Source organism: Melopsittacus undulatus, chromosome 20 (assembly GCF_012275295.1).
Source record: "Melopsittacus undulatus isolate bMelUnd1 chromosome 20, bMelUnd1.mat.Z, whole genome shotgun sequence".
NCBI lineage: Eukaryota > Metazoa > Chordata > Aves > Psittaciformes > Psittaculidae > Melopsittacus > Melopsittacus undulatus.
Genome location: NC_047546.1, coordinates 1,505,935 through 1,531,758, shown reverse-complemented (window position 1 = coordinate 1,531,758; position 25,824 = coordinate 1,505,935). Strand labels below are relative to the sequence as shown.

At 60.5% G+C, this 25,824-nt stretch overlaps 1 protein-coding gene across 1 annotated transcript; it reads right to left on the bottom strand.

Annotated features, from left to right (window-relative positions):
* Positions 1 to 573: 573 nt before the first annotated feature.
* On the bottom strand, positions 574 to 24,323 carry LOC101877195 (kin of IRRE-like protein 1). Its single transcript, XM_034071239.1, has 15 exons — positions 24,263 to 24,323; positions 7,661 to 7,810; positions 6,339 to 6,488; positions 5,209 to 5,366; positions 4,934 to 5,084; positions 3,835 to 3,940; positions 3,598 to 3,746; positions 3,392 to 3,519; positions 3,187 to 3,313; positions 2,989 to 3,089; positions 2,699 to 2,897; positions 2,448 to 2,555; positions 2,198 to 2,337; positions 1,538 to 1,615; positions 574 to 1,452 (listed from the first exon to the last, which is right to left on the bottom strand). Exons 1-15 carry the CDS (start codon positions 24,318 to 24,320, stop codon positions 1,009 to 1,011), a joined length of 2,247 nt encoding a protein of 748 aa, XP_033927130.1. The 5' UTR covers positions 24,321 to 24,323; the 3' UTR covers positions 574 to 1,008.
* Between the last annotated feature and the right edge of the window lie 1,501 nt (positions 24,324 to 25,824).

Below are 25,824 nucleotides of genomic sequence, written 5' to 3'. Positions count from 1 at the left end.
GGTGACACCAGCAAGGCAGAACCTGGAACCACAGCTCTGAGTGTGCAGACAATGGGGGTCTGCAGCACCCCAGGACCCCTGATGGGAGCATGGGGCTGGAAGTGGGATGGATGGGAAAGGGGAAGCCGGTCCTGGGAGTGGACTGTCCCCAAAATCAAGGCACAGGGAATGGGAATGGGATGGGATGGGGCTTGTTTTGGTGTTGCCTGTATGTCTGTACCTACAGCCATGTGTGCAGACATACAGCAGCTCCCTTGCAGGGATGGGATGGATTGGATGGGATGGATTGGATGGGATGGGATGGATGGGATGGATTGGATGGGATGGGATGGATGGGATGGATTGGATGGGATCGGATGGGATGGATGGGATGGATTGGATGGGATGGAGGGGATGGATGGGATGGGATGGATTGGATGGGATGGATGGGATGGATTGGATGGGATCGGATGGGATGGATGGGATGGATGGGATGGATTGGATGGGATGGAGGGGGTGGATGGGATGGGATGGATTGGATGGGATGGATGGGATGGAGGGGGTGGATGGGATGGATTGGATGGGATGGATGGGATGGATTGGATGGGATCGGATGGGATGGATGGGATGGATTGGATGGGATGGAGGGGATGGATGGGATGAATGGGGATGTGATGCACAGCCCCTCGCTCCTGCAGAGGAGCTGGATCAGGGGACCCATGGAGGAAGGCTCCATCCCCACAGAGCTTTGGAAGGGATCCGGGGGGATCCGCGTGGACCCGCACGCACCCACTGAGGCTGGGGGGGGGGGATCAATTGGGTTGGTGCCCCCCCCCCATCCATTGGGAAGGTACCAAACAGACAGAACCGGATGAGTGGAAGCTCAGGGCACATCCCCAGGGCCAGGGCGATGCTCAGAGCCTCAGGACCCGCAGGAGGGTCAGGATGAGCCCCTGAATATCAGGGGACACTCATGAGGTACCGATGGGACCCCCCCTCTTTGTGCCTATGCCTCCCATCCCTGCACCCTCAGACATGCGTCTGCATCCGCTGCTGGAAGCGCTGCCCATAGTCCGAGTGCTGGGAGGTGTAGGAGAAGCGCGTGGCGCTGCCATACTTGCCCATGGGGTCGTAGGCATCGTAGGGTGCCCGCTCCATGCTGGGGGGCTGCCCATAGCCCAACCGGTACGTGGGGTACGCGGCGCCGGCCGGGAACGCCGCGTGCCCACCGTAGTTCTCATAGGAGAGCTGGCTCGCGGTGTCGGCACCGGGAGCCGGAGCCGGGGCCGCATCCGGGGGGTACTCGGTGCCGCGGCCGTAGGTGCTGAGCTGAGCGTAGCCACTGGAGTGTGATAGGCGCGAGGGGGGGCGCGCATCGAAGCGCCCCGGGGTGCGGTAATCGGGGTACAGCACCGTGCGCGAGGACGGGCGGTCCTCGTGGGCGCGCACGTTGTAGTAGCCGTTGGTGGGGTCCTGGATGGGGGGGAAAGGGGGTGATGGGGGGGGGTGATGGGGAGGATGAGGGGGACCCCCCCCCAGACCCTGCCCCACAACACACCTTGAGCTCGTACTCCTCGCGGGTGTCGATGGTGTCGCAGCGAAGGTCCTGCTTCAGGTCCACATCGTCCTTGAATGACTGCGGGAGAGGGATGGGGTTGGTCCTCCAGGGGATGGGGGAGAGGGATGGGGTTGGTCCTCCAGGGGATGGGTTGGGTTGGATGGGGGAGAGGGATGGGGTTGGTCCTCCAGAGGATGGGGGAGAGGGATGGGGTTGGTCCTCCAGGGGATGGGGGAGAGGGATGGGGTTGGTCCTCCAGAGGAGGGGTTGGGTTGGAGGAGGGAGAGGGATGGGGTTGGTCCTCCAGAGGATGGGGGAGAGGGATGGGGTTGGTCCTCCAGAGGAGGGGTTGGGTTGGGGGGGGGGGGTTAAAGCGCATCCGTTTCCAACCTGGGATGTCATCCGCTGGAGCGGGATGCTCCAAGCCCCTGTGTCTGTGGAGCACTGCCAGGGATGGGGCAGCCACAGCTTCTCCATTCAACCCATCCCAGTTCCCCACCACCCTCACAGGGGAGACCTTCCCTACATCCAACCTAATTCCCCCTGTTTCAGTCTGAACCCATCACCCCAGTCCTGATGGACTGATGAAGATACCACTGATGAATGTCATCCTCGGTCCCATCTACCCAGGGCAGGGATGGGGCCATGGGGTTCCCTTACCGAGTAGATGGCCTTCATGACACGGGTGGCTGTGGACACACTGGCCGTGTCCTCCTCACGGTCTGTGTGCAGTGTCAGGGGTTCCCTGTTCACCGTCTCCACCTTGATGTCCAGCTTGCGCAGGGTGACATCCTTGCGGCCTGTGGGACCGGGCACGGATGGATGCGGCCACCAGCAGCATCCTCCCACCCTGTTGCCATGGGTGACATCCACGGCACCGAGTGCAGACCCCCCTGTGCCCACCACTCACTTCCCTTCCGGCGCCGGTAAAGGAAGCAGGCGAGCGCCACGAGGAAGCTGATGACGAGGATGCTGGCGCCGATGGTGGCCCCGGCGATGATGCCCACGGGCAAAACCTCTACAGGACATGGGGAGACATTAGCTGGGGACAAGGGGACAGGGACTCTGTGGCCATGCACAACAGCTCCATTGCCTTCAACACCCAAGACCGATACGGGCTCCCGAGCATCCCTGCATCCCGCGGTGCCATTCCCATTCTACCTTCCTCCTCCAGTTGGATGATGGCTGTTCCCGGCCCGAAGCTGTTCCAGGCCGTGCAGTTGTAGCGGGTCTGGAAGTCCACGTCCATGACGTTGTTGATGGTGAGGGTGGAGAGGACACCGCTGCCCGTGTTGGTCCTCTCCACCGTGTACCGCTCCAGCGTCCCTGCCTCCAGGATGTTCTCCTTCCAGGCCCAAGCCTGTCCACAATGGGGTGGGAAGAGGGGTTTGCATCAACACCCATAGCTTGGGGTCACCCCCAACACCCCATATGCCCCGCAGAGCACTCACGATGCGGTCTGGTGGTGGTGTGCTCCCAATGAAGCATTCCACCTTGCCCCGGTCCCCACGCACCGCGTACTGCACGGCCTCGCTCGAGATGATGGGGGGTCCTATGGGATACAAAGGGATGGGGGGGCTCGACCTGGACCCCATGCACTGCTCAGCACCCACCATGGGGCAGGGTCTGGGGTGGGGGGACACACTCACCATTGACATAGAGGGTGACCTCGCGCTCCCCAACACCGATGCGCGGCACGATGGCTTTGCAGATGTACTGCCCTGCATCCGCTTGGGTGACGGACTTGAGGTACAACTGGTTGCTGTTGCTCAGGACCTGGGTGCCAACACCATCAATGAGGGTCACGGGGCACCCCTGGTTCCCCCCATCCCATCCCACCCATCAGCCCCTCACCATGTTGGACTCCTTCTTGGTCCAGGTGAGGGTGAGCGGTGGGTTACCAGACCACACGCACGTCAGTGTCACGTCGGAGCCGATGTCGGTGACTGTGGGTTTGGGGTCCACCACGATCCGAGGGGCAACTGGAGAGAGATGGGGATAGGATGAGAGGGGGATACCGGGAGCTGGGGGGTGCTGGGGTGTGGGGCTGCCCCACTCACAGTGCACATCCACCAGGGTGCTGACGTTGGTGCTGCCGATGTCGTTGTGCACCTCGCATGAGACGGGCTCCGTGAAGAAGGTGTAGTCCACCTGTGTGTCGTACCTGTTCTCCTTGGCGTCCTCGATGATCACCCCCCCTTTGGCCCACCTGGATGGGGGCACACACCCGATGGGGCCGGTTTCGGCATTCCCATGGGATGCTGCAGCCAAGGAGGGGGTTGGGGAGGGAGCCTCACCTGTAGCCTCTGATCTCGGGGTTGGCGGTGGCCATGCAGGTGAACACAACCCGCTCGCCCTCCTGCACTGTCTGCGGCTGGATGGACAGGGTGACGGTCGGGGGGTCTGTGGGGTGATGGAGAGGCAGGGGGTCAGCATGGCCCAGGAACAGGGGACCAAGGGACAGTGCCCCTGCCAGTGCTGCTGGCATCGCTTCACCCACACGATGAGCAGGAGATGCCCAAAGCTTGGGGTGGGTACCCAGCATCCCTGTTCATTGTGGGTGCTGGTGGTGGGCACCCAGCATCCGTGCCTGCTGTGGGTGCTGGTGATGGGCACCCAGCATCCCTGCCCATTGTGGGTGCTGGCAGTGGGCACCCAGCATCCCTGCTCATTGTGGGTGCTGGTGGTGGGTACCCAGCATCCCTGCCCATTGTGGGTGCTGGTGATGGGCACCCAACATCCCTGCCCATTGTTGGTGCTGGTGGTGAGCACCCAGCATCCCTGCCCATTGTGGGTGCTGGTGGTGAGCACCCAGCATCCCTGCCCATTGTGGGTGCTGGTGGTGAGCACCCACCATCCCTGCCCATCACGGGTGCTGGTGGTGAGCACCCAGCATCCCTGCCCATTGTGGGTGCTGGTGGTGAGCACCCAGCATCCCTGCCCATCACGGGTGCTGGTGGTGAGCACCCACCATCCCTGCCCATCACGGGTGCTGGTGGTGAGCACCCAGCATCCCTGCCCATTGTGGGTGCTGGTGGTGAGCACCCAGCATCCCTGCCCATTGTGGGTGCTGGTGATGGGCACCCATCATCCCTGCTCATTGTGGGTGCTGGCGGTGGGTACCCATCATCCCTGCCCATCACGGGTGCTGGTGGTGGGCACCCAGCATCCCTGCCCATCACGGGTGCTGGTGGTGGGTGCAGACCCTTCCCGCAGCAGCCACTGGAGGTCGGTGTTCTCCACCGAGTTCCATCCCGGCCAGCAACCGGATGGGAGCATCCCGATGGACACAACCGCTGTGCATGAACCCAGCTCCACCGCTGGGGCACCCACAGCCCCCAGGAGCTCATCCCCAGCACCAGCACCAGGATCCATCCCGTCCCTCCCGGCACTCACGGTGAACATTGAGCTTGACGAAGGTCTCCTTGCCGGCCGGGATGGCATCGTTGGTGCTGCGGCAGGAGAACACCCTCCCGATGTCCAGGTCCGTGGGGTTGATGGCCAATTGGCTCGTGGTTGTCTCCCTCTTGCCATCGGCCAACACCTCCTGCAAGGAGATGGGACGGACCCATAGCTCCCAGCACGGTCCCATAGCTCCCAGCACGGTCCCATAGCTCCCAGCACGGCACTGGGGACGCGTTGGTGCTGAGGGATGGATGCGGGTGCTGTACCGTGCTGGTGATGGCTCCATCCTGCTGCAGCCCATCGCGGTACCAGACGATGGTGGCTGCTGGTTTGGCACTGCGGGCTCGGCACGTCAGGTTGTAGGGGGTCCCCGCGCGGAGCAGGATCTCGGGGGCTCCATCGATGGTGGGGTCCTCGGGGGGGACTGGGGGGACACAGGGGACATGGTGGGAAGGGGGGGGCAGAGATGGGGGTCCTTGTGTCAGGGAGCCCAGCACCCACAGCAGCCTCATCCAGGCCTGGGGCTGTGGCACTGAGGGGGTAAAGGTTGGACTGGAGGAGATTAAAGCTCTTCAACCTGGTGGATTCCAGGATGGGATGTATGGAAGGAGGATGAGGAGGGGAAGGGAGGAAGGAAAAGGAATGAGGGAAGGAGGAAAGGAGAAGGAAGGAAGGAAGGAAGGAAGGAAGGAAGGAAGGAAGGAAGGAAGGAAGGAAGGAAGGAAGGAAGGAAAGAAGGAAGGAAGGAAGGAAGGAAGGAAGGAAAAGCAGAACTATCCCCCCCCCCCCTGCAGTGTTTCTGCTGCAGCTCCAGCATTTTCTTCCCTTTTCCCAAGCCACAGAAGTTGGGAATTCCAAGATCCTGCCGGCGGTGCCAGAGCTCATAGAGAGGGAGGCATTAAAGATACCAGCACTGGAGGCTGCCGCAGGCAAGGGGAGGCACAGCCGGAGCCAGTGCTACCCACACTGCTGCCTGCACGGCCGTGGGACATGGGGGGACATGGGGGACAGTGGGATATGGTGGGAGTCATGGGGTATGGTGGGGACATGAGCTATAGTAGCAACATGGGGTACAGTGGGGGATATATGGTATGGTGGGACATGGGGTAGAATGGGGAACATGGGTAATGGGGGACATGGGGTAGAATAGGGCACATGGGTTATGGGGCTCATGGGGTACAGTGGACATGAGGCATGGACATGGAATATGGTGGGAGACATGTGGTACAGTGGGGGACATAAGGCATGGTGTGGACATGTGGTATGGTGGGACATGGGGTATGGGGGAGACATAGTGTACAGTGGGGGAGATAGGGTATGGTGTGGACATGGGTAATGGGGGTCATGGGGTACAGTGGCCATGGGGCACACAGGACGCGGTTGGGCTCTCACTCACTGAGCACGGTGAGCTTGGCCCGGCGCGAGCGCAGCGCAGCCTCGGTGGCCTGGCACTCGTACACAGCATCATCGGAGAGCTCAGCATCACTGATCTCCAGGTTGTACTGCCCCGAGTCTGCCGTGCCCACGATGCGGTACCGCGGCCAGGCTGTGGGCACAGGGTTATGGTGTCACCGGTGCGCCAGAGCCCTGCTCCATCCCATGCCCATGGAGCAGCTGCTGCGGCCCCGCTGGGCAGAGCCAGGGGCTGCCTGCACCCGGTGCCAGCCCCGGGGGGACAGGGGCAGAGCAGGGGGGATGTGGGGGCACTGGTGAATGGGGGATGCTCAGTGCCCACAGGGAGCCCAGTGTCTGCAGGGAGCCCAATGTGTGCAGGACCCCAATGTATGCAGGGAGCCCAATGTGTGCAGGGACCCCAATGTGTGCAGGGACCCCAGTGCATGCAGGGACCCCAGTGTGTGCAGGGACCCCAATGTGTGCAGGGACCCCAGTGTGTGCAGGGACCCCAGTGCATGCAGGACCCCAGTGCGTGCAGGGACCCCAATATGTGCAGGGACCCCAGTGTGTGCAGGACCCCAGTGCATGCAGGACCCCAGTGTGTGCAGGACCCCAGTGCATGCAGGACCCCAGTGCATGCAGGGACCCCAGTGCATGCAGGGACCCCAGTGCGTGCAGGGACCCCAATGTGTGCAGGGACCCCAGTGCATACAGGGAGCCCAGGGTGTGCAGGGACCCCAGTGCATGCAGGGACCCCAATGTGTGCAGGGACCCCAGTGCATGCAGGACCCCAGTGAATACAGGGACCCCAGTGTGTGCAGGGACCCCAGTGCATACAGGGACCCCAGTGCATGCAGGGACCCCAGTGCATGCAGGACCCCAGTGTGCACAGGGACCCCAATGCATGCAGGACCCCAGTGCATGCAGGGACCCCAATGCATGCAGGACCCCAGTGTGCACAGGGACCCCAGTGCATGCAGGACCCCAGTGCATGCAGGGACCCCAATGCATGCAGGGACCCCAGTGCGTGCAGGGACCCCAGTGCGTGCAGGGACCCCAATGTGTGCAGGACCCCAATATGTGCAGGACCCCAATATGTGCAGGGACCCCAGTGCATGCAGGCCCCGCAGGCACAGCAGTGAGTGCAGCAAGGAGCAGACCACAGGCACCCATCCCTACCCCATGCTTCAGTGCCGTGAGCCCCACTGCAGCCGGGACCGGAGCACGGGGAGCCGGGAGCAGGCTCTGCAGGAGATGCGGTGCTCAATGGGATCCCCCCATGCGGTGCCGCCCCCTGCCCCACACACTGCCCCCCCCGGGTACCTTTGAGGCCCTGCCCCATGCCCAGGGCGAGCCCGTCCTTGGTCCATTGCACGATGCCCGAGTAGTTGAGCACCACGCAGGAGAGGACGATCCTGTGCCCGGCAATGACGCTCCGGTCCTCGGGCTCCTCCACGAACCGCGTCTGCAGCGCTGGGGGCGGAGCAGGGCACTGAGCTCCCTGCTCCCCCACGGCCCCGTTCCTATGGGAGCTCACGGTCCCATTCCTATGGGAGCTCACGGCCCCGTTCCTATGGGAGCTCACGGCCCCGTTCCTATGGGAGCTCACGGTCCCGTTCCTATGGGAGCTCACGGCCCCATTCCCATGGGAGCTCACGGCCCCATTCCTATGGGAGCGCTCAGCCCCATTCCTATGGGAGCTCTCGGCCCCATTCCCATGGGAGCACTCGGCCCCATTCCCATGGGAGCGCACGGCCCCATTCCTATGGGAGCTCTCAGCCCCATTCCTATGGGAGCTCACGGCCCCATTCCTATGGGAGCTCACGGCCCCATTCCTATGGGAGCTCACGGTCCCGTTCCTATGGGAGCTCACGGCCCCATTCCTATGGGAGCTCACGGCCCCGTTCCTATGGGAGCTCACGGTCCCGTTCCTATGGGAGCGCTCGGCCCCATTCCTATGGGAGCTCACGGCCCCATTCCTATGGGAGCTCACGGCCCCATTCCTATGGGAGCACTCGGGATCGATCCCGGCGCCCATCATGCGGCCGGCGCACATCGAGTGGGATGCAGCGGCCGCAGGCAGGGATGGGGAGTGGGAATGGGATCATGGGGAGGAGCAGCCTCGTCCCCGGGGGGGTCTCCATGGAAAGGCTTTTTCCTGAGCTATCCAAAGGATTTCCGCTGTGAGGCAGAAATCCCTTGGGATGAGTGAGCTGTGGGTGATGGAGCTGCTGTGGGGCTGAGTTGGGCCTGGCACTGCACAGCACACTGGTGCTGGCACAGGCCGGGATACAACAATACAAGGGGTCTGGAGCTGGAGACACCCCAAGATCCATGTGTGGTACCCACAGGTGCCAGGCTGTGCTGGCAGACACCCCAAAAACCCCAGGATTGCTGGCACATGACACCAAGCATCCCTAGGATGGGGTATGCCAGCATCCCTGGGATGGGGTATGCCAGCATCCCTGGGATAGGGTACCCCAGCATCCCTAGGATGGGGTATGCCAGCATCCCTGGGATGGGGTACCCCCAAATCAGGCATCACAACATCCCCTGGATCCTTGGGACTCGGTATTCCAGGATCCCCGGGATAGGGCATCCCTGGAATGAGGTACCCAGGGACCCTCCGCATGGGGTACCCCCAGCCCAGGCACCCCAGGATCCCCCGGCTGAGGTACCAGGAAGAGACAGAGCAGGGATGCAGGCAGGGAAGGAGGTAACAGGAGTGGGAGAGGGGGGAAGGAGGGGAGGGATGGAGCTGGGATGAGGATGGGGATGGAGCTGGGATGAGGGGAGGGATGGAGCTGGGATGAGGAGAGGGATGGAGCTGGGATTAGGAGAGGGATGGAGCTGGGATGAGGGGAGGGATGGAGCTGGGATGAGGGAAGGGATGGAGCTGGGATGAGGGGAGGGATGGAGCAGGGATGAGGATGGGGATGGAGCAGGGATGAGGAGAGGGATGGAGCAGGGATGAGGGGAGGGATGGAGCTGGGATGAGGGGAGGGATGGAGCTGGGATGAGGGAAGGGATGGAGCTGGGATGAGGGGAGGGATGGAGCAGGGATGAGGATGGGGATGGAGCAGGGATGAGGGGAGGGATGGAGCAGGGATGAGGATGGGGATGGAGCAGGGATGAGGGGAGGGATGGAGCTGGGATGAGGGGAGGGATGGAGCTGGGATGAGGATGGGGATGGAGCAGGGTTGAGGATGGGGATGGAGCTGGGATGAGAGGAGGGATGGAGCAGGGATGAGGAGAGGGATGGAGCAGGGATGAGGATGGGGATGGAGCAGGGATGAGGAGAGGGATGGAGCAGGGATGAGGATGGGGATGGAGCAGGGATGAGGGGAGGGATGGAGCAGGGATGAGGATGGGGATGGAGCAGGGATGAGGGGAGGGATGGAGCTGGGATGAGGGGAGGGATGGAGCAGGGATGAGGGGAGGGATGGAGCAGGGATGAGGGGAGGGATGGAGCAGGGATGAGGGGAGGGATGGAGCAGGGATGAGGGGAGGGATGGAGCAGGGATGAGGGGAGGGATGGAGCAGGGATGAGGATGGGGATGGAGCTGGGATGAGGGGAGGGATGGAGCTGGGATGAGGGGAGGGATGGAGCAGGGATGAGGATGGGGATGGAGCAGGGATGAGGGGAGGGATGGAGCTGGGATGAGGGGAGGGATGGAGCTGGGATGAGGATGGGGATGGAGCAGGGTTGAGGATGGGGATGGAGCTGGGATGAGAGGAGGGATGGAGCAGGGATGAGGAGAGGGATGGAGCAGGGATGAGGATGGGGATGGAGCAGGGATGAGGAGAGGGATGGAGCAGGGATGAGGATGGGGATGGAGCAGGGATGAGGGGAGGGATGGAGCAGGGATGAGGATGGGGATGGAGCAGGGATGAGGGGAGGGATGGAGCTGGGATGAGGGGAGGGATGGAGCAGGGATGAGGGGAGGGATGGAGCAGGGATGAGGGGAGGGATGGAGCTGGGATGAGGGGAGGGATGGAGCAGGGATGAGGGGAGGGATGGAGCAGGGATGAGGATGGGGATGGAGCTGGGATGAGGGGAGGGATGGAGCTGGGATGAGGGGAGGGATGGAGCTGGGATGAAGGGAGGGATGGAGCAGGGATGAGGGGAGGGATGGAGCAGGGATGAGGATGGGGATGGAGCTGGGATGAGGGGAGGGATGGAGCAGGGATGAGGGGAGGGATGGAGCTGGGATGAGGGGAGCACAGAGCCGAGATCAAAGCGGAAGGTGCCTGGAGAGAGGTGGGAGGGAGGGAAGATCAGAGAGGGAAGAGGGAGCAGGAGGAGGCCGGCATTGGCATGGGGTGGAATGGGATGGGATAGAATGGGATGGGATAGAATGGGATGGGGGTGATGTTCCCAGCAGATGAAGGTGACAGTGACTGGCAATGAGGATGTGGATGCTCTGCCTCCATTCCCAGTGCTGAGCATCCCTCCCCTGCCCAGCCCCAGCCCTGCTGCTAATCCTGGCACTGGATAACCAGGAGCCATAGGGATTGAGGCTGCAGCTCCCTGGGAAGCAGCTCCCTGCTCCTAGGCAGGATGAGGATGAGGGATGTGACCCCTATGTCCAGCACCAAAACACCCATCCATGGGACCATCCTGCACCCCACATCCTCAGGGCAGGGGCCTTTGGGTGCTGGGTTTTGGGGTGCAGCAGGCTCCTGCTTCCCTCCCCTTTCTGGGTGCCCCACAGGACCCAGGTGGGGGCTTTGAGTGTCTCCCCCCCAAACACCCTCCCCTGCGCTCCCATCCCATTGGGAATGGGGATGTTGAGTGTGGATCCCAGCGGATGCGGGGGGGGCTCAGCACAGCCAGAGCCCAGAATTCCATGTTATGGGGCCATGGCACGGAAGAGACGGCGCTTCCCAAGGGCTGGGGCTCAAAGGGCAAAGGGTGTCCCCCCCATCACTGTGCTCCCCCCATCACCGTTACCCCTGTCCCTGTGTCCCAGCCCTGGCACCAGGGCATGGGGATGGGGGGGATTGTGTCACGGTGGCTTTGGGCTCTGAGCAAGGATGTGCATGGATGCACATGGGGTACACGTGTGTGTGTGCATGGGAATGTGCATGGGAACACACATGGGTGGGAATCCACACATGTGCATGGGAACACATCCATGTGTGCATCTGAACACATCCATGTGTGCATGGGAACACATCTATGTGTGCATGGGAATGTGCATGGGAACACACATGGGTGGGAATCCACACATGTGCATGGGAACACATCCATGTGTGCATCTGAACACATCCATGTGTGCATGGGAACACATCCATGTGTGCATGGGAACACATCTATGTGTGCATGGGAACACACATGGGTGGGAATCCACACGTGTGCATGGGAACACATCCATGTGTGCATCTGAACACATCCATGTGTGCATGGGAACACATCTATGTGTGCATCTGAACACATCCATGTGTGCATGGGAACACATCTATGTGTGCATCTGAACACATCCATGTGTGCATGGGAACACATCCATGTGTGCATGGGAACACATCCATGTGTGCATGGGAACACATCCATGTGTGCATGGGAATGTGCATGGGAACACACATGGGTGGGAATCCACACGTGTGCATGGGAACACATCCATGTGTGCAGGGGGCTATGTCCATGCGGGGTCCCTGTGGGGCTCCGAGTGCCTGTGGCCAGCCCCATGCCTACCCCACTCCTGCCCCACTCCAGCCTCACTCCTGCCCCATTCCAGCCCCACACCAGCCCCACTCCAGCCTCACTCCTGCCCCATTCCAGCCCCACACCAGCCCCACTCCATCCCCACACGTGTCCGCAGGCACATCCCATCCCCATCTCCCTCCCTCGCCAGGCGGGGGCTGCCGGAGCCCCGGGGCGGCCGCTCCCTCCCCGCTCCCTCCTCCCTCCGCTGCTCTCACGGCCGAGCTCAAAGCCGAGCCCTGGATGAGCTCTGACATCCCTCAGATGGAGCCGAATGCAAGACCCGAGGCCCTGCCGCGTTCCCGACGGCGTTACCTGCATCCCTGCATCCTATGGCTGCGTTACCTGCATCCCTGAACCCTATAACTGCGTTACCTGCATCCCTGAACCCTATAACTGCGTTACCTGCATCCCTGAACCCTATAACTGTGTTACCTGCATCCCTGAACCCTATAACTGTGTTACCTGCATCCCTGAACCCTATAACTGTGTTACCTGCATCCCTGAACCCTATAACTGCGTTACCTGCATCCCTGAACCCTATAACTGCGTTACCTGCATCCCTGAACCCTATAACTGCGTTACCTGCATCCCTGAACCCTATAACTGCGTTACCCACATCCCTGAACCCTATGACTGCGTTACCCACATCCCTGCCTCCTATGACTGTGCTACCTCCATCCCTTCCTATGGCTGCGTTACCTGCATCCCTGAACCTTATAACTGCGTTACCTCCATAACTGCATCTTATGGCTGCGTTACCTCCATCCCTTCCTATGGCTGCGTTACCTCCATCCCTTCCTATGGCTGCGTTACCTCCATTCCCTTCCCCCTATGGCTGCGTTACCTCCATCCCTTCCTATAACTGCGTTACCTCCATCCCTTCCTATGACTGCATTACCTCCATCCCTTCCTATGTCTGCGTTACCTCCATCCCTTCCTATGGCTGCATTACCTCCATCCCTTCCTATAACTGCGTTACCTCCATCCCTTCCTATGACTGCATTACCTCCATCCCTTCCTATGTCTGCGTTACCTCCATCCCTTCCTCCTCTCGCTCTTCCCAACGGGACCTTCTCCCCTTCCCTCTGCCCAAGTCGTTCCCTTCTATTTATATGGGGGGGAAATAGAGAGGGAAGGGGAACAGCCCCTCTGCCGGCTTCATTGGGTCTCTGCATGAGGCCATGGATGAGCATCACTGCCCCCATCCCACCATTGTGCCCATTCATTCCCCAGTGCCCTCACCCAACCCCAGCTGAAAGGCACCAATAGCCGGATCCTGATCCTGATCCCATCAGGAGCTGGCAATGGGGAAACTGAGGCAGGGATGGGGCAGCACCCACCAGCATCACCATGGAACACAATGGATCCCCCAGGCACAGGGATGCAGCCGCTGTGGGTCACATCCTGCTGGTGCTGGCAGCCTGGTGCTGCTCCTTGCCGCTGGCGGGATGTGCCGCTGGAGATGTGATTATCCCTGGCACATCCCGGCCCTCCCCCCGCTCCCTGTCGGGGCTATTTTAGGCTCCGGCAATTTGGGGCTTTCAGCTGAAGCTGGTTCCATCTCAGGGCAGGGATGTGTGGGGCTGGTGTGGGGCCGGGACCCTCGGCCCCACTGCACCCATCCTGATGGCTGGGATGAGGCTTCCCAGTGGGATCCTCACCTCGGGGGTGCCCCCCCCCATCTCCCACAGCATTCCCAGTCCTGGCAGGAGCCGGCCCAGTGCTCCCAGCAGTAAATGGGTGTTTGCTGGGGAAGGTCCCTGCTGCCAGCACCGATTTATGGAGCTCCTTTGCCGCGCTCATCCCGGCACGACAGCGCCAGGCAGGAATGGGCCGAGCAGGGGATTGGGAAGAGCTTGGCATTAGGAGCTGCTTCCGCTCCTTGTTCGGAATCACTCAATGCCCTCTTCTATTTTCTCCTCTTCCCTCTTGGCTTTTGAACCCGAACATGGTTGGGAGCAATTGGGAATCCCTGGAATGGTGCCGGGATCCTGCCCCATCCCATTCGGGGGCTCAAAGCTCCGTTATCCCCCCCCCCGCTCTCCATTAGCAGCCCCTGGCGCATCCTCATCACAAAGGCATCGACCCCATTTGACCAGAATCTCTCTCCCATAATCCTGCTCTGATTGACATTAATTGAATATTCCCATCCTTTAATTCCTTATTAATTGAATCCTGCTGCTCTGTGCTGTGCGGGCGCTGGCAGCATCCCCACTGTGCCAGCATCCTCCCTATCCCCGTCTCCATCCCCATCCCCGTCTCCATCCCCATCCCGTTGCCTCCGGACCCTCGGCCCTGGCTCCGCTCCCGGGTCCTCCCCATCCAACGGGAACGGAAACTATTTCAACACCATCATATGACGCCAGCGCATCACTGGCGAGCGCCCAGCGGGTGCTTGGGAGGCACCGGGATGGGGCCTCATCCAGCCTGGTCCCCCCAGCACCATCCTTAGGGGGGGATCAGCCTCTGATCCCCTTTGTGAGGGCAGAACCAGGGCGGTTTTACCCCAAACCCTTCCGGAAAGGGGGATAACCAAGCATGGGGGGTACTTTGGGATACCCCAAACCCATCCATGGACCCCCCCCGTGGCTTTGCTGTGCCTCAGTTTCCCCCCGGGCTGCTCTGTGCCTCCCGCTCTGCTCCCGGATCCGGTGGTCGGGAATGTCTCCAGGGAAAGGATGCTCCAGTTATTCCCATGGTTTAAAAGGCAGAATTATCCAAACAAATGAGGAGGAGATTGGTTCCCCTCCTCCTCCTCCCCTCCCGCTCCCATCGGCTGTGCCGCCCAGCACAGCATCCGCTGGGATACTGGGATGGGCATCCATGGTGACCCCATCTCCTCCATGTCCCCATCCCTCTGCTGCGGTGCTGGCTTCTCCCATAACCTCATTTCTCCTTTACTGGTGACACCAATCTCCCCACAGACTGAGCAGCTCATTTCCCATCCCATCAGATATTCCACCCCCATTATTCCCAGGGCAGGGAACTGCCACCTCCGTGTTGGATGCGGTACCCTGGGTACCACTGCCTGGGGAGCATCCCCCGGTTGCCATGGTCACAGGAGGTGCTGGGGCAACTGAGGCTGACCGCGATGGATGGGAGATGGGGAGCTCATCCCCCCTCTTCCCAACCCATCCCTACGTTTTCCACCTTTTCCTATGGAACATGGGCCAAGGCTTCGGGTCCTCATTAGACGCAGGGTAAAAACACACAACACAGGCACCACGCAAACCCGTTTCCAACTAAACTCTCTTTGGGAAGAGGCATAAATAGCAGGGGAGCTGCTGTGCTGGAATTGGGTCCAGTTCCCCTTCCCGAGGAGCCTTAAATATTCCCCTTCTCATAATACCCATATAAACCAAAACTGAACTCCCGGCTTACGAAACAACATCTGAATTCCCCTCCTAATGACACTGCAAAGATGCCAATAGAACATAAACCAGAGCTGGGCAGAGGAACTCGGGAAGGAATGGAATGAAGTGCTCCAGTGCCGCATGGAGACTGGGCCCCCATTGCTGCCCCATGGCCTGCCCCCATCCGCATCCCAAGCTCCACCAATGGGATGCTCACATCCTGCTCCTGCCCCCCAAGTCAAGGCTGGGGGGTTGGGGGGGGGTCTTTGTCCTGCTCCCCCCACAATGGGGCAGGACCCGAAGTTGATGGAAAAGCTCCGGCCCCTTTTCCTGCCGTTAATCCCAATGAAAGGGGGCAGCCAGGCAGAAAGACAAAGGGCTCAGTGGGCCCCGCGCTGGGGACAGGGGGACAGAGGGACAGGGGGACAGGGGGACAGAGGGACAGGGGGACAGAGGGACAGGGGTGGGAATGGGGGGCTCAGGGCCATGGGGTCCATGGGGACACATGCAGGGAACAGGGGGAATGGGGAACACAGAACCAGTGGGCATGGGGTGGAAGGGGCAATGTGGGGACGTGTGCTGGATGTGTGCTTGCATGGAGTGTGTGTATGTGTGTGCATGTGTGTGCATATGCATGTGTACATGTGTGTGCACATGTGCATGTCTGCATGTATGTGCATGTGTGTGCTTGTGTGTGTGCGTGTTTGTATCCATGTGCATGCATGTGTGTGTGCATATGCATGTGTACATGTGTGCACACGTGTGCATGTCTGCATGTATGTGCATGTGTGTGCTTGTGCATGTGCGTGCATGTGTGTGTGCATGGCTGCATATGTGTGCATGTGTGTGCATGTTTGTATCCATGTGCATGCATGTGTGTGCATATGCATGTGTGCACATGTGCGCACGTGTGCATGTCTGCATGTATGTGCATGTGTGTGCTTGTGTGTGTGCGTGTTTGTATCCATGTGCATGCATGTGTGTGTGCATATGCATGTGTACATGTGTGCACACGTGTGCATGTCTGCATGTATGTGCTTGTGCATGTGCATGCATGTGTGTGTGCACATGTGTGTGCATGTGTGTATGCATGTGTGTGTGTGTGCATGTCTGCATGTGTGCGCACACGTGTGTGTGCATGTGTTCCTCTGTGTGCCTGTGCATGTGTGTGCTGTGTGTGCACACATGTGTGTGCATGTGTTCCTCTGTGTGCCTGTGCATGTGTGTGCTGTGTGTGCACACATGTGTGTGCATGTGTGTTCCTGTGTGTGCCTGTGCATGTGTGCTGTGTGTGTGCACGTGTGTGCTGTGTGCTTGCCCGGTAACAGCCGTGCCCCAGAGCTGTGCCCCCGCACACACACATGCACACACATGTACAGCCGTGTGCACAGACCCTCTGCCACCCTTGGGCCCTGCAATGCCCTAGGCTGGTGTTGGGGGAGGGGGGATCGGAGCTGCCTTCACCCCCACCCTGACCCCTCCTCCTCCTCCTCCTCCCTACCCAGGCCTGTGCTCCAGATGTGTGGGATGCTCCAGATGTGGCTCCCACCCGGGTTTCCTGGGGTCACCCCCCCCACCCCACACCCCACGGCCCCCATTGGGTTCAGCGCATCCCTTGGCCCCCCCCCAGTGCCGGGGCTGCCAATGCTGCTCCATTGGCTGCGGTTCCATTAATGTGGAATATTCCTGCTTGGAACAATGTCTAATTAAGACCTTTGTCTGTGTGTGCAATCAGGGGGTTTGCTTTGGGAAAGGGGAGGGGGGATAAAGATCCCAAATCATTAATGAAGGGGAAGGGGGGGGGGTCTCTGGCATCCTTCCGCCCCTACAGATGTCTTAATGAGGCAGCGCTTAATAATAATGGGATTATCAACCCCATTGAAGTGGGGCAGGCAGCTGGGAGAGCGCGAGGAGGTGGCCAGCAGGGCCCCTGCATCCCTATGGATGGAATGGGGTGAACCGGGAGCGATCCTAAGGGATAGGGAGGGTGTGGGGGTGATGGAAACTGTGCCTCAGTTTCCCCATGGCAGCTCAATGGTGGTGCTGTGAGGGGGGGTGAGGAGGGGGGGTTGGATTCCATGGGTTTAATGAAACCCCCGAATCCAAGAGGAAATAGGAGCAAATCCATGGGGCTGGGGCTGGATCCCGGCCCTGCTCCCTTCCCTGCTCCACATTCCTGCTCCTTCCTCCCCATCCATCACCCCCCCCCCCGACCTGCCCCATAGCATCCCCAGTGCATCCACATCCCATCCCAACCAGCCACGTGTGAGGATCCAGGCTTTGGGGGACCCCACTTGGGATAAACTGGGGGGGTCCCGTGGATATTGGAGGTCAGTGCCCCCCCCCATCACCCCAATGCTGCGGTCCCCACAGCTGGGGGGGGGAGCGAGCATCATGTGAGGGGATACAGGGCAATGGGAGACCCTGGGTTTGGGGGACACGATGGGGGTGAGCCTGGGTTTGGGGGCACACACACACACACAATGGGGTTTAGGGGGTTGCAATGGGGGAGCACAATGGGGGTGAGCCTGGGTTTGTGGGGCACAAACACACACACACAATGGGGTTTAGGGGGTTGCAATGGGGGCTCACAATGGGGTGTCCCTGTGTTTGGGGCTCACAATGGGGTGTCCCTGTGTTTGGGGCTCACAATGGGGTGACCCTGCGCGCATTGGGGTGTGCTGGAGCCGCAGCGCAGGAGCAGTCCCGGCTCCCGCTCCCGTCCCTGCGGTCAGAGCCCAGCGATGATCCCACAAGCCTGGAATTTGAGGAATTTCCTGCCAAGGCTCTGGAAGACGGGAGCGAGCGAAGCCCCTGGGTTAACCCTGCGCTGCCCGGGTACGGGTGCGTGCAGCGCTGGGGGGGGCATGCGGCTTTGGGGGTGTCCATGCAGCGCTGGGGGTGCCCATGCAGCTCTGGGGGTGCCCATGCAGCTCTGGGGGTGCCCATGAAGCTTTGGGGGTGTCCATGCGGCTTTGGGGGTGCCCATGAAGCTTTGGGGGTGTCCATGCGGCTCTGGGGGTGCCCATGCAGCTTTGGGGGTGTCCATGAAGCTTTGGGGTTGCCCATGCAGCTTTGGGGGTGTCCATGCGGCTTTGGGGGTGCCCATGAAGCTTTGGGGGTGCCCATTCAGCTTTGGGGGTGCCCATGCAGCTCTGGGGGTGCTCACACAGCTTTCGGGGTGCCCATTCAGCCTCAGGGGTGCCCATGCAGCTCTGGGGGTGCCCATTCAGCTTTGGGGGTGCCCATTCAGCTTTGGGGGTGCTGCTCACTGCTCCCACATGGAGCCGCACTGATGTGGGAAGCAAAGCGCTTCGTGCCTCAGTTTCCCCATTGCCACCCTCCTGCTGTGCCCCAAGGAGCCCCCCAGCACCCAGCGCATCACCCTGTGCACCCCCCAACGCAATATCGACTATGGGTTTATATCAACTATGGGTTTATATCAACTGTGGGTTTATATCAACGATGATTTTATATCAAATCTGATTTTATATCAACTACGGTTTTATATCAGCTATGGTTTTATATCAACTACGATTTTATACCAAGTATGATTTGATATCAAACACACTTGAGAGACCGAGGGGGGGTCATAAAAGAACTAAAAGGGGATGGAAGGAGCAAGTGAGAAGGCAGCTGGAGCCCCCCCCCCCCCATACAGGGTTCAGAGGGCCCCATTCTGCCCAGAGCTGAGCCCCAGCACCGGTACCCATGAGGACACCCTGAGCATCAACCATGGGCAGCCTGGGTGCCCCATCCCACACCTCCCATGGGATGGGGCTCATGGAGCATCCCCATGCACTGGGGCTGCATCCTTCACCCCGCTCCTCTGCATCACCCCACTGCACCCCATGTGCTCCTTGCACACTCCCTTGCACACTCGCCCGCCCGCACAGCTCCTTTTCTTCCCCGTTCCTATGGCAACCCCTCCAAGGCACAACCGCTCTCCGACTGGAAATAAAAGTTGTTTTTCCTCCTCCTCCTTTACTCCACTCTTCTCCCCCCCCCCTTATTTTGATTTCCATTTGGATCATAATCCGCCCGTTGCCATGGCAGCACTGGCAGCCCTTTATGTCCCAGCCCTTGCAGAAAAGGCCTCTCTCCCCCTTTTCCCTTCCCCAAGTGGGTTTGCTCCTTAAATCCCTCCTTCCTGCCATCCCCTTGCAGCAGAGAGCCTGGGATCCAGCCTGGCACCAGGACCTGGCGTCACCGGCTGCGCCACGTCCGACGGGACCTCAGGGGTGGGGGGTGGAAAGGAGCTTGGCTTCCAACTCCCAGCCTCAATAGATGCAGCCCAGAGAAGTCCAGGCTGGATCCTGGAGCAGAGCTCCAGCCCTGTTCCAGATATCCTTAACTCTGCTCCTGAGCATCCTCCTCTGGGGGTTGGTTCCTCATCCAAGCATCCTTCCCCATGGGCTGGTACTCAGGGATTCCTCATCCAAGCATCCTTGCCTGTGAGCTAGTACCTGGGAGGGTTCCTTGCCTCAAAGTCTCTTCCATGAACTGGTACCTGAGAAGTTCCTCACCCGAGCATCCTCCCCATGGGCTGGTACCCACAGCATCCTAACCCGAGCATCCTCCCTATGAGCTGGTACCCACAGCATCCTCACCAGAGCATCCTCCCCATGGGCTGGTACCCACAGCATCCTCCCTATGGGCTGGTACCCACAGCATCCTAACCCGAGCATCCTCCCTATGAGCTGGTACCCACAGCATCCTCACCTGAGCATCCTCCCTACGGGTTGGTACCCACAGCATCCTAACCCAAGCATCCTCCCTATGAGCTGGTACCCAGAACATACTCCCTATGGGCTGGTACCCACAACATCCTCACCCGAGCATCCTCTCTATGAGCTGGTACCCACAGCATTCTCACCCAAGCATCCTTCCCATGGGCTGGTACCCACAGCATCCTCCCTACGGGCTGGTACCCACAGCATCCTCACCCGAGCATCCTCCCTATGAGCTGGTACCCACAGCATCCTCACCCAAGCATCCTTCCCATGGGCTGGTACCCACAGCATCCTCACCCAAGCATCCTTCCCATGGGCTGGTACCCACAGCATCCTCACCCAAGCATCCTTCCCATGAGCTGGTACCCACAGCATCCTCACCCAAGCATCCTTCCCATGAGCTGGTACCCACAGCATTCTCACCCAAGCATCCTTCCCATGTGCTGGTACCCACAGCATCCTCACCCAAGCATCCTCCCCATGAGCTGGTACCCACAGCATCCTCCCCATGGGCTGGTACCCACAGCATCCTCCCCATGGGCTGGTACCCACAGCATCCTCACCCAAGCATTCTTCCTATGGGCTGGTACCCGACGCTTTTCTCCCTCCCATCCCATCCGGAGGATGCCGGGGAGGGAAGCCCCATGGTTCCCGCTGGCAGCACAGGCTGATCCCTTCATCCCCTCTGCCGTGCCCGCTCCTGGCTGGGAGCAGGAGGTTATGAAAATGAGCTGCGTGCCCAGGAGACTGTAATTATCTGCTAAGTGCGAAGCTGGAGTGATTAATTAAGAGATAATAAAGAGAAAAGGAGGCTGGAGAGGGAAGAACGGCTGCTTTGATGCTAAAACCTGAGCTAAGGCAAGCAATTAGGGGAGTCTTTATGGAGCGCTCGCTATAATCCCTGCGTGGCAGGGGCTGGATGCACGGACAGACCCACAGACAGGCAGAGAGGACAAACAGCCTCCATGTGCTCTGGCATCCGCTCAGTGGGATGAGGATCCCAGGTAGGATGTAGGCCAGGAGGACAAACTGGTTTGGGATTGAGCCAATCCTGACTGAAATGGGAATCTTGGCTCTAGTGGGAGAGAGGTCCCCAGTGACCCCAGTTCCACATCCAATGGGTGCATTGCTACCGGATGGACCCATGGACGGCTCCGGATCCCGGAGGCAAGAGGCAGGATGATGCTGGGCGCTCTGTGGCCGCGCTGGCTGCCTCCCTGCCGGCACCGGCTGATTCAACCCTGGCACAGGCAGCCTGGGCAAGCCCTGGCATGGGCTGCGGCTGCCACGGCAGAGCCCATCCGGCTGCCTCCAAAGGCAGCAGGGATGGATCCGGACCCATGGATCCATCCATGGAAATGGAGCTGTGGCGCATCCCTGGCTCCCACATGGGAAGACGGAGCAGTGCCCGGGGGGGGGGCACGAGGGGCTCCGTCCCCTTCCCCCTGCTCCGGAATGGGAAAAGCATCAGCAAAACCCAACGGCCCCGATCCCAGTTGCCATAATGGTTTCCTGAAAGATGGCTGCAGGGCCCCACTGTGGTCCCATCCCCTGCACTGAGGGGGACCCCAGAGGTACAATGGGGGTGACCTGGGGTCCTGCCCTGCACTGGTGGCTGCTGAACCCAGAGCCAGGGCTGGATCCATGGGATCAGCTCTGGAATGAGGGTGTGTGGATGGTGGCTTCACCCCAGGATGGGGCCCAGCACTGGTCCCACAGACAGGGTGGGATGAACGGGGAAGGGTTTGGGTGTCCCTGTCCCCATCCCTCCTGCTCTGTCCCCTTCCTTTCCTATCCTGTCCCCATCCCTCCTGCCTCATCCACATCCCTCCTACCGTAGAAATCTGGGGCCAAGTGGCCACATCCCTCCATCCAAGCCCCATCCAAGCCTCATCCAAGCCCCATCCAAGCCTCATCCAAGCCCCATCCAAGCCCCATCCAAGCCCCATCCAAGCCCCATCCAAGCCTCATCCAAGCCTCATCCAAGCCCCATCCAAGCCCTATCCAAGCCCCATCCAAGCCTCATCCAAGCCCAATCCAAGCCCCATCCAAGCCCCATCCAAGCCCCATCCAAGCCCCATCCAAGCCCAATCCAAGCCCCATCCAAGCCTCATCCAAGCCCTATCCAAGCCCCATCCAAGCCTCATCCAAGCCCAATCCAAGCCCCATCCAAGCCCCATCCAAGCCCCATCCAAGCCCAACCAGCAAAGGGACCCCCCTGACCTGGAAGGTCCCTTCTGCTGGTGCCCCCCAAGGGATGCTCAGCCAGGGCATGCAGCGAGCGTACCAGGCCTCAGCACCACACATGAGCCCTGTGTCCCCATCACCCCCTTCCATCCCCTTCAGTCTGGAGAGGGAAGGGGATGGGAGAGGAAAATCCCACCGAATCACCCAGAAAATGAATCCATATCTCAATGTGAGGCACAATCACCGCGAGTGATGGAAACGGGGGAAGAAGAATGGGATTCATTTAGGGAAGATACAGGGAATTATGGAGGGAGCAATGAAGAGGGATGAAACCCATCCAACATCTCAGTGTGCAGGGATGTGAATGGCACCGACACCCCCAGCTCCTGGGGCTTGGAATGTGGGGGGGGACCCACATTTAAACACCCCCCCCCCAACAGCACCCAGCTTCGGAGCAAGGCTTGGAAGCAAGAGGCCAACCTGCCCATGGGGGGCACGATGGGATGGGGAATTGGGGGTCACAGGGGACCCCCCATAAGTGCTGTTGGGAATCTCCCATTCCCAAGGGATCCACATGGCACCGGATGGGAGAGATGGAGCTTTTGTTCCTGGGAGGGCAGCGGAGCCCCATGGCGCGGGGGAGCCTGGGACCTGCCCCCCCCCCCCGGCCCCCTATAAGAGGCTTTACAGGCTCCTTTAAACCCAGGGTGGCCTCGGAGCCTCTTTTCCTTCCTCCGGCATCTCAGCAACGAAGCCTCCTTAATTAAAACTGAGATTGGGTTTTGGAGCTGGGAAGGAGCCGGAGGGGGGGGGGAGGGGGGGTTGGGGGGGGGGGAGGGGGGATTTGGGGTGGGGATGGGGGTGAACGGGACCTCCATCCCTGCTGAGACCTCAGCATCACACTGCACGCATGGATCACATCCCCCTGCCCCTCAAGTGAGGTTGGGCTTTGGGGAGGCCCCATAGGGCCGGGGGGGGACACCCCCATCCTGCTCCTGCTGCTTGGCCTGGCCTCGGTTGCAGAACCAACCCCCCCCCCCCGTGCCTCAGTTTCCCTGGAGGGTGCAGGGATTTGGGGTCCGATTTGGGGGTTTTAATGGGGGGGAGCAACCTCTGGAAGGCAGAGAGGGGGCCCCATGATCCCCTAAGCACGAGGGTTGGGAAATGGGGGTCTCAGAGCCCCCCCCCACCGATCCCCATGGATGGGCTCTCCACCAGCATCCCATCATCCTCAGCCCTGGGTGTCCCCCCCCCCAAAAGCCGGGGTGCCCAGGGCCGGGTCCCCATTGCTGGAGCACCCTGGGGTGCCCTCCACCTCCCCCCCCCATTCCCATTCCCATTCCACTTCCCATTCCCACATCCCATCCCCGCTGCTCCCCCGCACCCCTCATCCCGCACCACCGGCGGCACCGGGAGCCCCACGGGGCCCCCCCAGCACCCAGATGATGAGGGGGGGACCCACAAGCCCCAGAGCGGGGCACCCACCGGGGGCAGAACCGGGGGGGAACCGGAGGACCCCTCGTAACGGCTGCGGACGGGCCCCGAGGAGCGGCCGCGGGGAACGGGGGATGCTCCGGGGGTACGGGGGGGGGGGGGGGGGGGTCCGACCATACCGTCGGTTCCCGAGGGATCGAAGCCACCGCGTCCCCCCCTCCCGGTCCCGGTCCCGATCCCGATCCCGATCCCGATCCCGATCCCGATCCCGATCCCGTTCCCGATCCCGATCCCGATCCCGTTCCCGATCCCGATCCCGATCCCGATCCCGATCCCGTTCCCATCCCGCCGGGATCGGAGCCGTTGCTCGCGGCGGGGGCTGGAGCCGTGCCCGAGGAGTTGGGACTCGCACTTCGGGCGGCCCCGCTCCGAGCCCGGCGGCGCTCCCGGTGCCCGGTGCCCGTATCCAGTACCCGTACCCGGTACCCGGTATCCGGTATCCGGTACCCACCTTGCCCGCGGGTCCCGGCGGCACTGAGCAGGCAGAGGAGGATGAGGAGGCTCCGCATGCTCCGCTCCGGGGGGGGGGGGGGGGGGGGGGTAACCGCTGCCCCGCTCCAAGCCCGGAACCGGGGGGGGGGGGGGCCCCGGTACCGGCACCGGCTCCGGCACCGGAACGGCCCCGCTGCGAGCGCGAGAGCCCCGAGAGCGGCGGGGGCGGGGCGGGGGCGGGGCGGGGGGAAGGGGGGGAGGGGGGGGAGGGGATGGGGGGTGGGAACATGGGGGGGGCAGACGGGAGGTGTTGGAGCGTGTTTGGGTGCACGCGGGTGCGTGGGGGGGTGGGCACGTGTGTGTTGGGACATGTACATGTGTGTTGGGGTGCCTACATGTGTGTTGGGGGGCATACATGTGTGTTGGGGTGCATACATGTGTGTTAGGGTGCATACATGTATGTTGGGGTGCGTACATGTGTGTTGGGATGCATACATGTGTGTTGGGATGCATACATGTGTGTTGATGTGCATACATGTGTGTTCGGACATGTACATGTGTGTTGGGGTGCATACAGGTGTGTTGATGTGCATACATGTGTGTTCGGACATGTACATGTGTGTTAGGGTGCATACATGTGTGTTGATGTGCATACATGTGTGTTCGGACATGTACATGTGTGTTGATGTGCATACATGTGTGTTCGGACATGTACATGTGTGTTGGGGTGCATACAGGTGTGTTCGGGCATGTACATGTGCATTGGGGTTCATACGTGTGTGTTGGGGTTCATACAAGTGTTTTGGGGTATGCACATAGTGTTGCAGTGTGCACATGAGTGTTGGGGCTCGTACATGCATGTTTGGGTTCATACATGTGTATTGGGGGTGTGTATATGTGTGCTGGGATGTGTACATGTGTTTTGGAGTTCATAAATACGTGTTGGGATGCATATATATATTTTGGGGTTCATACATGTGTTGGAGTGCACACACGTGTGCTTGGTCATGTACACACGTGTTGGGGTATGTACATGTGTGTTTGGGTTCATATGTGTGTGTTGGAGTACATACATGTGCAGGTTCATACGTGTATTAGGGTGCATACAAGTGTGTTGGGGTTCTTATGTGTGTGTTGGGGTTCATACATGTGTGTTGGAGTTCATACATGTGTGTTGGGGTTCATACGCATGTGTTGGTGTTCATACGTGTGTGTTGGGATTCATATGTGTGCGTTGGGGTTCATACATGTGTGTTGGGGTTCTTATGTGTGTGTTGGGGTTCATACGTGTGTGTTGGGGTTCATATGTGTGTGTTGGGGTTCATACGTGTGTGTTGGGGTTCATACGCATGTGTTGGTGTTCATACGTGTGTGTTGGGGTTCATATGTGTGCGTTGGGGTTCATACATGTGTGTTGGGGTTCTTATGTGTGTGTTGGGGTTCATACGTGTGTGTTGGGGTTCATACGTGTGCGTTGGGGTGCGTGTCTGCGTGTGTGTGTGATTTCTGGGGTGCTTACATCATTGTCAGGGGTGTGCATCCCCCTTATTCACACTGGGGTGTGCACATACGTGTGTGTGT